The sequence below is a fragment of the Denticeps clupeoides genome, chromosome 3, assembly GCF_900700375.1.
Source record: "Denticeps clupeoides chromosome 3, fDenClu1.1, whole genome shotgun sequence".
NCBI classification, from domain to species: Eukaryota; Metazoa; Chordata; class Actinopteri; order Clupeiformes; family Denticipitidae; genus Denticeps; species Denticeps clupeoides.
The window spans coordinates 28486295-28501279 of record NC_041709.1 but is presented as its reverse complement, the minus strand read 5'-3'; the positions used below and the strand labels follow the sequence as shown (position 1 = coordinate 28501279).

Sequence of the window (14985 nt, the reverse complement as noted above, 5' to 3'; positions counted from 1 at the left end):
ACTATTCACAATTCAATTGCGGATATCTTGAATTGTCTGGTCACATTATAATTTTGAGCATTTTATGTTAAAACAGTGTGCATAAATGTATTCACAGGATATCTATAATGTCTTTGTAGATATCTGAAGAGATATTTGACTAGTCAAAGTTCCAATTCTACACATCAACAATTGAATTTTGATTAGTAAAACCTTACCTTGTGACATCCAAATATATAAATAAGATATCATTTAGATGCGTTTAATTAGATTTTGATTAGTGACAATGCAATGAATGATATCTGGAATTCACAGTAGTAGTTTTACCATTCAAGTTAATGGGACATTTTAACTATTCAAAATGTAGTTGTAGATATCTTTAAATCGACTTTTGACTAGGCAAAATCTAACTGCAGATATCTAAAATGACACATATTTACAGATACCTAAATGTTTATCCTGTCTTCCTTAAATCTGGTCTACTGTTAAATCCGCTTCCCATAGTCACACACTCTCTCATATCATCACTTTCTTAATCAATCGACCTCCGCTGTGCTACATCATCCAAACCCAATAGGACTTCTCCTACAATATGTAGCAATCAAAGGTGCTGCGAGCATCAGAAAGGAAATGGAGAAAATCACAATTAGTCTCTGACTTGTCAACATACCGCAATCTTGTCAGGATTTGCTAACTTTTTTGAAGAAAAAATTGAACACCTTCGCCAGTCATTTACCACAGATCCACTTCTAATTAATATCCAGGATTCCCCATCCAGATCCTACAACTCAACACTTCATCCAACCCAACCACCTGTTCATTGGATCCTCTTCCTTCTACAATGCTTCAATCCATGTCTTACAACCTCTTCCCATCACATCATTAAAAAATCCATAATATCAGGTCTCGTCCAAACAGCCTTCAAAAACACTACAATACAGCACCAATCCCTCTGACATGTCCAATTATAGACCAGTCTCTCGCCTACCTTTTCTTTTAAAATTCCTACAACACAGAATCTATAAACAGCTTTCTGTCAACCTTACCCAGAACAACCTTCAGGACCCAGATCAGTCTGGTTTCAAAATGGCTCACTCCACAGAGACTGCTCTTCTGACTGTTATAGTGAAACTACATGCTGCTAAACTACATGCTGCTATCAGCCAAACTATCAACAGTTTCTGGACCTCTCAACAGCATTTGACACAGTCACCCACAGACTCTCCTGACCATCCTTAGAAATCTGGGAATTAGCAGCTCAGCATGGCAGTGGATAGCTTCCTATCTACAGAATAGATCTTACCAGGTGACATGGAAGGGGGCCATATCCACACCACACAAGCTCTCGACAGGGGTCCCTCATGTTCTCACTTAACACCAAATCTCTTGGCGAGGTCATATCTTCACATGGGTTATCCTATCACTGCTATGCAGATGACACCCAACTCTTCTTTTCTTTTCCACCATTAGATGTAAACGTGTCCACAAAATCTCTGCTTGCCTGAGTTCTCATCCTTGATGGCAGCACATCATCTGAAACTCAACCCCAGCAAAACCGAAATGCTATTCATCTCTGCTCATTCCTCCCCACAACAGGATTTTAAAATCTCCCTGGACAATTCTCACCACTGCACGCAACCTTGGGGTGACCATAGACTATTCTCTCTCCTACTCGTCTCACATTTCCAATCTCTCTCGCAGGATACAGGCACAGGCTAGTCCAATCTCTGGTCATCACCAAACTAGACTCACTCCTGGCTGGTCTTCCCTTTAGCGCTACTTGACCTATTCAGCTGATACAGAACGCTGAAGCATGACTTGCTTTCAACCTTCCCAAACAGCTGAGTCACTAAAGATCTTCAAATGCAAACTAAAAACCTTCCTGTTTAGAAACTATTTGGACTTAAACTCTTCCGTACACTTTCTATATAAAACCTTACCTTTATCTTAAAAATTCTGAAATTCCAATTTTTGTTAAAGCCCAATTAAGATATCAGACTAAGATAAAGCCCAATTAAGATATAATTTACATTTAATGCATTTGGCAGACCAGCAACAAATCACACTGAGGTGTGGTCCTAAACCCAGATGATAACTGACCTGCAAGTAGAAGGCAGCCCCTGGTTTGGATAACAGAGAAAGGAAGTGGTCATGAAAACCAAGGCGCAGGATGTCCTGAGCGTAAGACTCATACGGATCAAAGGCCAGCTCCTGAAACACATAAACCCCAAATTAACTGATCTTCACAGTGCCCCACCTACTGTAAACGCCGTTAATACTTAATTACACTGAAGGGTTGTCAGGGAAAATAATTTGTCAAATTTGATTGAGATTTTGGGTTTTTATTTATTTTTCAGTTTATTTCAGTAGTTCCCAAACTTACTGTAGAACATTCACAAACTCAATAAAAATGTTAAACAATGCTGTTGATAAAATAATTTATAAACATCTACAGCAAGAAAATCCCTGATCTGTGTAAAGCATTTTATATTTTCCAGGGCTGTCTGACCTCTGCAAGATCCTCAAAGCAACTTCCAACCAGCGGATGTGGACTGGTGTCATCAGTCATCTCAACTGTGTCCTCCAGCAGCCCCAGGAGCTTTAGAGTCACCTCATGGATGTCCGTTATATGGCTGAAGATGCTTTCCACATCCTACAAAGGACAGGTAAGAATTTTATTTATTTTAGTGTATTTTTATTAATTTCTATATTAGAGTAGTCCTTTAACATATACAAATTGTAAGTTATTTATTAAATTTTTTTTTTTTAACATACGTGATGAGAGAAGAGTTTTTTGTTGCTGCTGAAGGGCTCAAGGAACACCTTGATGATGAGGTTTAGGTCACGAAGGTATTGACGCACCTCTGCCATAAAGACTTTTACCAGTTCATAGTAAGTCTGCTCCTCGGAAGCAGATGGCTCGTCATCTGTCAGAGGAAATCCACTGAGATCTTCCTCATCCTGATGGAACATGTCCATCAATACCTGTTGGTGGGGAAAAGCAACTATGGCATTGAAGAGTTCATGACATTCAGTTTAGGAGTAGTCATTCAACAGAGAGAAAAGAGAGCAGGAGGCTCTAGATTCTACCAGGTCTTTGCACCAGGCCCAAATGAACACCTGCATTAAAATTTCAAAACCATGTGGCTGTAACATTTTTTACAATTCTGAGCAGCCAATTAACTAAAACAGTTGAATAGCCTCGTTGAATATAATATAGAAGTTCTCTTGTTTGGGTACCTTGTCAGCACACATAGCCACTGTAATGTCCTGTTGGGTGATCTCATAGTGGCGAATGTTTCGTACATAGTTTCCAGCCAGCTTCAAGATGTCCGCAGAGATGTATTCCAACACAGCAACAATGTACACAGATACCTGGTGGTCTATTTTATAGCCAAGTACTTCCTAAAAACAGTGGAAAATAAATAAATAAATAAAAACAATAAGAAAAACAAGTGTGACCAGATTAACAATAATTATCTTATAGATCAGATCAGAGGACATACCTGGAATATCTGGCTCATCACATAATAACACATACCATATATCATCCTAACATTCAGTCTTTGTCAACAAGTAGAGGAAAAAAAAGACGCTGTTGTCTAGTGCACATGTTGAAAGCAGTTGAACAATTTCAGAACTTACATATAAAGCCAGTCAATTTGTTCACTTAAATCTCTGTATTGATCCAAGACATGCCCAATTTCAGTTTTATGAGTTACTCAGGTGGCCAAATCTGCATCTGTGACTGTGAGGTCCACAAACATGATCATTTGACCCCTCAATAAAATGAGCAAAATACAGGAATAAGAACAGGAAAGAGTTTCATCCCTGAATGTAAATGTAAAAGAAATAACGCGAGTCAAAATCTGATTACAGAAGATGTCTGCAAAAAAGAAAGATAACCATAGATAGCCACTAAGCTTCGACCAAATATATATATATATATATTAACAATAAAATCTGACCTTCAGAAGGGGGTGGATCTTATCCACTGGCAGGGCGAGGGGATTTCTCCTCTTTCTCTTCTCAATGGCTGCCTGTGCATCAGCAATGGCCCACTTGTCTATGGGATGTGGAAAACTCTTCTGGACACGCTCCTGACAGAGGGAAATTATAGTATAATAATAAATAATACACAAAAATTCAGATGAGCGGGGACAGATTGAGAGACAAGGACATGTCCTATGTATGGTCCATGGTCCAACTTAGACACAAAGACTGGGGGAGGGGGATTTATTTAATGACAATAATTCAAACAGATCCATCCAGAAATACATCCACAGCTACCAAACAATATTAAGTAGGAAGAAGGGCAAACAATAAGGCAACCAGGGGTAAACAGGAGGACACATGTAACGCAACCACAGCTACCGGAAATACCCAGATTGCATGTGCTCCTTTAAATAAAGTTTGAGTGCACTGAATTACAAGCACCACCAATGAGAGGACAGTAAAGAAAAAACATTCAAAAGGACAAGATATTAAAACGAAAAAAAAAAACGAGGGAGAGACCAAAGTCTAAAGCAGGGATTTATGATGTTAACCAGTTACCATGCCCACTAGTTAAGCCTATACATTAACCTGGAAATAAAGCACCTGAGACAGTCTGTTTGCAAAAAAAAGAAAGAAAAGAAGAAAGCAATAGAAAATAATAGCAGTTATGAGAACAGTTACAGTATTTTTCTTCATTAAACAGGCAACACTCATGACTTCAAAGCACTACACATCAAACACATTTTTAGTAAAAGATACTAAGGCGCTTCTATTCAGCACTAGAGTCATGACACCACTATGCAATACTGAACAGCAGTGAGTGGACAATGTCCCATCACACCGCCACTAAAGTCAGTGATGCTTACCGCCACATCCTGCACAGTGCGTGGCTGGGCCTGACAGAGCATGCTCAGTAGAAGCAGAATCAACTCCTCGATGTACTGCAGCGCCTCATCCTGAGAGGTCAGCTTGGGATGCACCTGATTCAGTACCTACACACACACACACACACACACACACACACACACACACACACACACACAGCATTAGACAGCATTAATAAACATTAACAACAATAATGCAAAAGCTATTACATGTGTGGGCCTTATCAATCCAATCCAATATCTTTACTCATCTACCCAAGGATAATGGATTGATTTTCGACTCCTTTTAAAGGTTTAGTTCAAATATGGAAATGATTTTAATGGATTTAAATCATAGCTGGGAAAACAAATCTGTAGCACATGTACTTATAACATTTTATTATTCAATTCAAAGAACTTTATTTGTCCCCGAAATGCAATTTTAAGGAAGCAGCCCCGTAATCAGAAGGTTGCTGGTTCGAATCCCGATCCGCCAAGGTGCCATTAAGGTGCCACTGAGCAAAGCACCGTCCCCACACACTGCTTCCCGGGCACCTGTCATGTCTGCCCACTGCTCACTCAGGGTTAAATACAGAGGACAAATTTCACTGTGTGCACCATGTGCTGTGCTGCTGTGTATCACAAGTGACACTTCACTTTTATCCACAAAAAAGCAGCATTTCAGAACAACCAGAAGGGAAGCAGTCACATAAAGAAATAATTAATGCAGGAAACTCACAAGCTAATCCTGAATCTGAAAGGGAGCAGTGCAAGATGACCCACTTGTTAGCAGTTACTGCCATCTTCAGGCAATGACATGATACAACAAACCTGGATGTTGGAGTGGAACATTGATACCAATGTAGCAAATTTTGAAATTGTGTCTATGTGTCTGGGTTTATGGCACACAAGTGTTAAAATATGTCTTTGAAAATTATAACAGTCCACAGTAAACTGTTAGTAGAATGTAGGAAATACTTTGAAACACTTCAGCAGATTGCATGCATGCATCAACTCATGATACTAGAAGCTAGAAGTTACCACCATTGTATGGCCCATTCTGTTTCAGGGAACCATTCCTCATACTACAAACATTACTATACCTTGGACTTTGACAACCTAAATCTAAAAGAATAATCACAGCTCAGTCTTGAAGTGACTGTCATTGTGAAACACAGCACAGCACATGGTGCACACAACGAAATGTGTACTCTGCATTTAACCCATCCCCTTAGTGAGCAGTGGGCAGCCATGACAGGCGCCCGGGGAGCAGTGTGTGGGGACTTTTGATTATGGGATCATTATGGGTTTCCGTACCCGCTAGGTAATTCACTGCCCCAACTGTTGACTGTTCTTAATGAGCACACTTTGGGGAAAAAAAAAAAGTTTGAGATAAGGAAAATGTTTTAGCGTCCCTTCTCTGTAAAACAATTCAGTCGGCCTGTAGTGCAGTTGGTTACGGCCAGACCTTTCCACAAGGTACCAATGGCTGGCCAAGTGAAAATATTCACCAGCCCAAGCTGTTGTGAAATCACTATTTCAATCATTAAACCTTCCGCATGTTCAGTGTCGAAGCTTCAAAATATTATTAGGCTGCTCTAAACATATATTTACTTCAGTGTTGTCTCCAAATAAGCATAATCTTGTTGATCTGCGTAATTCACGCTTCAACCATCTAATCATATAACCCAGGACTCCAGGACTAAAACTCTGCCTGTGACAGTGACCGCTCCCTAGTGGATGCAGTGAATGACATCAGCACGATTCGACACACAGAACAACGTGACTGTGAGGAACTCCAGTGATCAGGTGCGGTGTCTAACCACGGCAGAAAGGCTGCTGGACCAGACAACATTCCTGGAAGATGCACAGAGAATGTCCTCATCTGGTTTCACAGTAAATTGTTCATCCGGCATTATATAATCAAGGGCAAAAGTTTTGCGAATGACACAAATACTGGTTTTCAAGTTTGCTGCTTTTAGAACTTTTTGAAAGTAGTTTCTGTGATGCATTGAAGTATATTTAGAAGCATTTTATAAGTTTCAAAAGATTTTATTGAGAGTTACATCAAATTTAATAAGTCAATATTTGTAGTTTTGGCCCTTTTTTTCTTCTTCTTTTTTTTCCCCAAGACCTCTGCAAATCGCCCTGTCGTGCTGTCAATCAACCGCCGGGCCAAATCAATGACTGATGATGATTCCTTCATAATCAGTGCTTGGAGTTTGTCAGAATTTGTGTTGTGTTTCCGGGCCAAAATTTCAATGTTTTGTTCCCCGAGCCACTTAGTTACTGGAAAAAGGCATCGTTTTTCACCAAACTGTTCTTGGATGGTTGAGAGAAGTTGCTGTCGGAGGGTGTTTTGGAACCATTCTTTATTCATCGCTGTGTTCTTAGTTAAAATTGTGAGTGATCCCACTCCTTTGGATGAGAAGCAGCCCCACACCTGAATGATCTCAGGATGCTTTACTGTTGGCATGAGACAGGACTGATGGTAGCACTTCACCCCAGACCTCAGCAGTCCAAACCCTGTACTTTTTTCTTCCTTGATGTTTTTCTTGGAGAGAAGTGGCTTAGAGAAAAATTCATACTGCCCTTCTTAACACCAGGCCATCCTCCAAAAGTCTTCGCCTCTTGCAGATGCACTCACATTTGCCTGCTGCCATTCCTGAGCAAGCTCTGCTCTGGGTGGCACCCTGATTCCTTCCTCACAACACTTGAACCTCTCTCATTGAAAATTTTGGTGCAATCTTTGTAATAACATTTATTTCTTATATAGCCCATAATTCCTTACAGTATGTATTAATGGGCTTTAACAGCCCCTACACACACAAGGAAAAACTCCACACAAAAAACTCAAGGAGAGAGAAGAAAAGTGGAGAAACTTTGGAAAGGCGTGAGACTTGTCCTAATGATTTGTCCAAAAATATCCATTATAATGCTACTGGTCCATTTGACGATCCCTGAAGCTGTAGCCATTACGGTGTTGGTGGCTGTGGTGACCCTCTGGTACATTTCATGCTGGGTCATCTGGTCAGAAGCTCATTGCCAGGAACCAGGATCTAGAGCAACTAAGAGAGAAATAGATTAAACTCGGGTGGTTGGGACTGAGTGGTTAAGGTAGATGTCGAGTACAACAATAGCCCCGGTTGACTATCTAGGCCAGCTCACTATTTGTGAGTTTTAACTGTTACAGAATGCCTCTTTAGCCTGGAATTAAATATTGACACTGCATCTGAGTTCTGATAATTAGCAGGGGAGCTCTGTAGCAGAAAGCTCATCCACCTGCTGAGAACTTGTTCATTTTTGGTACCAGAAAGAGCCCAGAGAATTGTAAGCATACTTCTTGTGTACGTCTCTATGTTGAGCTTCTGTATGTTGAGCTTTGTATGTTAATTTAACAATTTTATAGTCTATGCGAAATGTAACTGGTAGCCAATGCAGTGAAGACAGAATCGGTGTAATAGTAGCAGCAATATCCTTGCCTGTGAAGCCCTTTTTACGGAACTGTACATGCTTCCTTGCAGGTAACCATGGTTAACAGAGGAAGAACAATGAACAAGCATCACCCTCCTTTTAAAGTATCCAGTCTGCCATTCTAACTCAGTCGGCATGACAGAATGATCTCCAGCCTTGTGCTCCTCAACACACTTATGTTAAGGAGATGATCACTGAAATGACCTCAGCAGGTCCTTTTGTGGCATTGAGTGGAATAGTTTTTTTTAGGGATTAAATTCATTTTCATCTGATCACTCTCCAGATCATTCTGGATTATTGAAAAATCTGGAAATTGCCATAATAAAAACGGAAGCAGCAAACCTTTGGTATTTGTATCACTCTCAAAACTGTACTTGTATTCTATCTACATTTTCCCATTCTACCCTGATGTAAAGTAGATCTATGTGTAATTCCAGTGGCGCAAAATCAGTAATTGCTACAATTACTAATATATTGAACAACCTTTAAATTTGGTCAAGTTGCTACACTAATGAGAAATTATCATTCCTTCCGAAGAGACTCGGTGATGAAGGTATGGTGTATGAAACAAAAAAAATGATGTATTCCTCTTTGTGATTCATTTATATATATTTAACAAGTTAAAATAAATTAACACAGCCACCTTTTGATTAAGTCGTGTTTGGGGTCTGACCTATGACATCTTTTGCATCTTTACTTTCAAGATAGGTGCTAAAACAAAGGAGCAACACAGTTGCTGTGTCTGGACATTTGAACTGTCCAACTGATAAAACATCATCTTCCCCATCTGATAAATCACACCCTCAAACATTTAATTGGATTGCCCCCACAGGCTTGTACAGTAGGAAGTAGGCATGATGGCGGCATCACTTCTTCTTTTTCTTCTTACCCTAAAACAGGGTAGATCCGGACTCATTAGACCACATGACCTTCTTCGATTGCTCCAGAGTCCAATCAAATTGAAGGCTTTTTCTTCGATTAGCAACAGTGATCGGTTGTTTTCTGAAGGCTATTTAGTTTCAGTCCCTTGAATTGCCTTCACATTGTGTGATTGGAAACCATTGAACATAGTGGAAACATACCTGGGGGGGGGGGGGAAATCGATACAGCATAGTATCGCGATATTTTGCATGGTGATATTGTATCGATACAGGGACACCAAATATCGATATTTTGTACACAAATTTAAATAAACAAATCAAACTGTTAGTACAATGATTAAAGCAATACATTTTTTACTCCACCGGGTGGTGCTGTTGGGCGTTTTCTTTAGTGAGGTCAGCAAAGGTGAGAGTCAGCGTGTGGGATGAATTCGGTAAAACAAAAATGGAGGCAGAGAAAGAGATTAGGAAAGCGCCGTCCGTGTTTAAGTCAAACGTCTGGATGTATTTTGGATTTTTTGACAAGGATGGGACAAAAACAGGTCATTTTGCTTATCTTAACAGGTTTAATTTTATTGTCGTTTAACATTTTTATTTAGTTAATGCAAATCTACATTTTTAGTTTATTTTCATTTAACAGAGATTTACTTTAAAATTATTAAGCTGCTGAAGTTGCTGCATAACTTTTTGCAATTTATACTGTTCAAAGTACCTGTAACTCTATGTCAGTAACAGTTTGTCAGCAATAAAAATGATGAAAGTGAATGACTAAAGACTATTTTGTAAGATTAAATGTATTTTGACAAAGTTTACCTTTATGGACATAATTTGCAGTTGGAAAAAAACGTGATTATCACAATATATCGTATCGCAATACTTAGCATATCGCAGAATGTTTAAAATCGCAATAATATTGTATCGTGAGTTAAATATCGTGATAATATCGTATCGTGGGGTCTCTGGTGATTCCCACCTCTAAAACATACGTCACTGCAATATCTAGTGGAGGAATTCAGCTGTTGGTTTTGATTTCTTCTGCAACAATGACTGTCCCCCACTATCATTTCAGTTTTTAATAATGCGGTTCTTTTGTAGAGTCAGGAATTTCTCTCACTCACTCCCATTCTCTATCCTTAGCTGCTGAATCCTGTAACTCAGGATAGCAGCAGTGTAAGTTTTAAATATGCTTTATAGCAAGTTTTAGTATTAAGGCATAATTAAGTCTTTGTTAGCTCCCACTGATTATGTTTTAGGGTGCGTTATTTTAAATCACATCTTTTTGTCAAGTCTACAGATGAGTGCACTTGTAACAGTTCTTGACTGTCCATGAGAATGACAATATAGTAAATGAAGTTTATCAGTTCAGGCCTAGATGTAAACCACAGGATTTTAATGAGAGAATCCTGGATAATGACAATCACTGAAATCATGACGAGTGGGTGTTTTGGCGAATGTGCTGAGGAGACTATGTGCATCTGTCATCTGTAAGCAAGGAGCCATATCTTGCTGACACAACTGTGAAGTGAGGAGGGGTGGAAGTGTTCATTACCATGCACAATTCAATAACCATTTCACCTCCGTCCCACAAACACATCCATGTCCACATCATGGTAGCTATCTGCTCTGATTGTGCTTTCCATCAAACTCTTTTCATGCCTGTGGCACGAGCCAGGCATCTCATGGTCGAGACAACAGGAACAACACATTTCAATTATTAACCCCTGTCCCACAGACTGTCTTCTAACATCACCCTTTAGGTTCGATAATAACGTCACCCACAAGCACGACCCCATCATTACAGTAGAATTGTTTTTACCATTTGCAACTGGACACAAAACCCATGGTGCGAGTCCACTTTCTCATGTGACCTAAAAGCACATGTACAGTGTGTGCACAACGTGGCCAGCACTGGCATAGCGGCCAAAAATGCAAACACACCTCGCCTGCACGTGCCATGCATGTGTAGTTAATTTCAGACACCAGAAATGAGGTAACTGTCAAATAGAAATACACATTTAATGCAGAGGGGCTCAAAATAACAAATTAAATAACGTGTAGTTATAAAGTGTAGGTGTATGTCCCGGTGTTACAGTGTTAAAATGTGGCAGAATGGGCAGCGCCGGCCTTGCGGGTGAGGAACCGGGAATTCAAATTCAAATTCAAATTCAAATTTTATTTGTCACATACACAGTCATACACGGTATGATGTGCAGTGAAATGCTTTCTGCAACTGCTACAGACCACAGTATTGCAAATGTTGCAAGTAAACAGTGAACCAATATGCAAATATTGCAAACATAACCAAGTATTACACTTTTACGTCTTTAACATAAAATATGTGTAACTGGTAGGGTGAAGGTGTGCAAATGAGTTACAGTTTTTTACAATGTTTAAGAAAGAAGAAAGAGCCATAAAAGAAAGAGCAGTAAGGGCAAAGTGATTATGTGCAAAGTGGTTTTGTGCAAAGTGGTTTTGTGCAAAAGAGTCCGGAGTGATTGGAGGTGAAAGTGCTGGAGTTCTATGTACTCTTGATGTTGAGAGCTTGGACAGCCTGCGGGAAGAAGCTCCTCCACATTCTCTCTGTGTTGGACTTCAGGGAGCGAAAGCACTTCCCTGATCGCAGCAGAGAGAAGAGTCCATTGTTGGGGTGGGTGAGGTCCTTCACTATCTTCCTGGCCCTGGTGCAGCACCGTTTGCTGTAGATGGATTGAAGGTCAGGGAGCTTGGTACGGATGATTCGTTCGGCTGATCGAACCACCCTCTGTAGGGCTCGCCTGTCCTTCATGGTGCTGTTCCCGAACCAGGTTGAGATATTTCCCGTCAGGATGCTCTCTATGGTGCAGGAGTAGAAGTTCCTGAGCACCTTGGAGGGCAGTCTGAAGTCTCTCAGGCGTCTGAGGTGGTAGAGACGCTGCCGGGCCTTTTTCACCACGGTGTTGATGTGACAGGACCATGACAGGTCCTGCGTGAAGGTGCACGTTCAAGGTTCCACTGAGGTTCACTATGATCTGATCTGCCAAAGATTATTAACTCAGTTTTCATTCTTTTTACTTAAGAGTCTTGTTCCTTGTTCTTAGCTTTTAGCTTGCATCTGAAGATCTTTAGTGACTCAGCTGGCGGTATTTCTGTCCACCACCCAGGAGCAAAAACAGAGAAGAGTCTAGATGAATGCTTGAGAGATGGTGGTACCGTTGGAGCAGCACTGGAGGATTAAAGAGATCAAGGTGCAGAGCAAGTAATCAGAGATCTGAGGTATGAGGGTGTGACCCTTCCTTGGCTTTGTAGGCCAGCATCAGAATTTTGAATCTGATGTGGGGTAGCTACAGTGTGTGGTTGTGGGAACGTATCAGTGGAGTGGTGTGGAAGAGAATATGGGAAGGTTGAATGCAGCATTCTGGATCAGCTGGAGAGGTTGAGTAGCGCTAAAAGGGAAGACCAGCCAGGAGTGAGTAGAGTTTGGAGACCGTAGATTGGACTAGTATCTGAGTAGTCGAATCCTCCTAATGTTGTAGAGAAGGAAGAGACATGATCGAGAGAGATCGGAAAAGTCAGACGAGTAGGAGAGAGAATAGACCATGGTCACCCCAAGGTTGTGTGTAGTAGAAGAGAGAGAGAGATTTGAAGAATTGTTCAAGAAATCGGCAGGGATGAATAGCAGTTTGGTTTTGTTGGGTGGCGTTTCAGCTGAGGAGCAGATGTCACCTGATAAGATCCATCATCCAAACAGGAAGCTATCCACTGCCAAGCTGAGCCACTAATTCCAAGACTCCTAAGGATGGTCAGGAGAGTCTTGTGGTTGACTCTCAAACGGTGCTGAGAGGTCCAGGAAGAACTGAAGACAATTTTGCTGATCTAGCAGCATGTGGCAATTTCGAAACCAGACTGAATTGGGCCCTGAAGGTTGTTCTGAGTAAGGTAGTGAGAAATCTGATTATGTTCTACATTCATGTAAATTCTACAAGATTTTAGAGAGAAAAGGTAGGAGAGAGACTGGTCTATAATTAGAAATATCTGAGGTATAACAATGCAAAAATGTGAATAATAAATAACAACAACAACAAGGCTACGCACGCATGTATTACATTTAACATTACTGTTAATGTTAACATAACATTAATGACAAAATATGACTTTTTCGGTTACGTTTCTGCTTAATTTCTCACATACAACATTGTTTCACCAAGACATCAATAGCACTATGTTTTATATATTGATTTATAGTCATTTATAGTCCCACCCCTGGCTGATAGCCCATAAATGTTTCTTGTTTCTTGGAGTCACATTAAAACATTTATTAAAACTCAAGTCTAATACAGGCCTGATGATGTTGGATCATGACTCAAAATATCTGTAGTAGCATGAAGGAAATAAGCTTTTTCTGCCAAAAACCGTGCAATCAGAAACAACTGAATATACAAGAAGAACAGTCCGTACAAAACACAATCCTGAAGTCATTTTAATGCAGATTAAATACTGAGGGGCTGCCTATCTCAAACACTGGAATGACATGAACAGAAGTTTAAAACCATGATCTTAGGTACATCAGCAGCCTGACAGCAATCCACGGAAGCCCGGCAGAAAGGTCAGGTTGACTTTACTCCTCCATGGTTTGCCATTCAATTTAACTTAAAAAGATGATGAATTTTGAAGCCACATCTAGTTGAACTAGTTTGTACAAGTGACTGTTTCTGTCATTGTGATACACAGCATCCACATCACAATGAAACGTGTCCACTACATTTAACCATCATCCTTGACAGGCACCCATGGGGCAGCGTGTGGGGACGGTACCTTGATCGAGGGGACCTCGGTGGCACCCCATTAAGGAACAAACCCGCAACCTTCATGCTTCTGTGCTTCAACTATGTTGAATGAGTTGCAAATTAATATTATGGCCCACTGGTGACATTAGATGCCCCATGGTTCAGGTTCAGAACAGCCACTATTACAAACAGGACTTTATTCAAGTACAGTATCTGTAAGCGACCTTCTACACATTCTACATCCGTATAAAAGCCGGCGCCCGCCTCACCTTTTTCAGAGCGGGAACCAGCAGCCCCTTCCACTTCGGTGCGTTCTCCTCGCTGAAGAAGTCGTACTGCATCTGGGCTGCCTGCATGGCCTCGGCCGGACCGCCACGTCGGAGCCGCTATCGGAGCAGCGATCGATCCGCAGCCGCAGGTTATCTGTGCAGGACTGCGGGAGTTAGCATGCTAGCGCCGCAGCCGGCTCGACTGGAACGATTACAAATTCTGTTTAGCTCTTCTGTTGTGGGCTGAAAAAGCCCCTTATGCCTGTCGGAGCCAGGGCATCCCCGTCTTCAGTCGATTATCGCCCATTTTAATCCGATTTTCGGCAGGGTGTTTCACCTTGTTATCCTCCATGGATTTAAGCCTCGTTCTTCGAAAGCATCTCTTGGAGCACGTCACACATCTGGCTTGCTGTCCACATGCAGCTGGAGCATAATTCGGTTTCCAGGATCAGATTCCTTGCTTTTTAATTACCAGTGACATGATATATTTCTGCGACTGTTGTGCTTCGGGGAGCTACAGTTGTTTGGGGGGAAGAAGAAGTGAACATGCGCAATGATCACCGTCGGCGTTGTCCAAATTCGCACTGGAGAGAAAACCAGTTCCTGCCGCTTTCACTGATCACTGCGTCCGACGGATAACCGGACTGAAATCACTCACAAATGTTACGAATGTTACGTTTGTCTTCAGATCAAATCGATTTCTGCAAGCACATAAGTGCCGAGGCTTGACGGACGATCACAGATCGCTGGTCTGATCGGA

General features: G+C 41.0%; 1 protein-coding gene across 6 annotated transcripts in view; it reads right to left on the bottom strand.

The window, feature by feature from the left end:
- sos1 (son of sevenless homolog 1 (Drosophila)) overlaps nucleotides 1-14985 on the bottom strand; it is a 34772-nt gene extending 19787 nt beyond the window's left edge. For 3 of the 6 annotated variants that reach the window (XM_028972996.1, XM_028972995.1, XM_028972997.1), the window contains exons 1-7: nucleotides 14226-14985; nucleotides 4842-4967; nucleotides 3948-4079; nucleotides 3220-3384; nucleotides 2755-2964; nucleotides 2489-2632; nucleotides 2080-2190 (exon numbers count right to left, since the gene is read on the bottom strand). In XM_028972996.1, coding sequence (XP_028828829.1) covers nucleotides 2080-2190; nucleotides 2489-2632; nucleotides 2755-2964; nucleotides 3220-3384; nucleotides 3948-4079; nucleotides 4842-4967; nucleotides 14226-14312 — 975 coding nt within the window. In that variant the 5' untranslated portion in view covers nucleotides 14313-14985. Of the gene's footprint in view, nucleotides 1-2079; nucleotides 2191-2488; nucleotides 2633-2754; nucleotides 2965-3219; nucleotides 3385-3947; nucleotides 4080-4563; nucleotides 4589-4841; nucleotides 4968-14225 lie in introns of those variants that run through there. The other 3 variants (XM_028972994.1, XM_028972999.1, XM_028972998.1) reach the window with 3 other exon arrangements.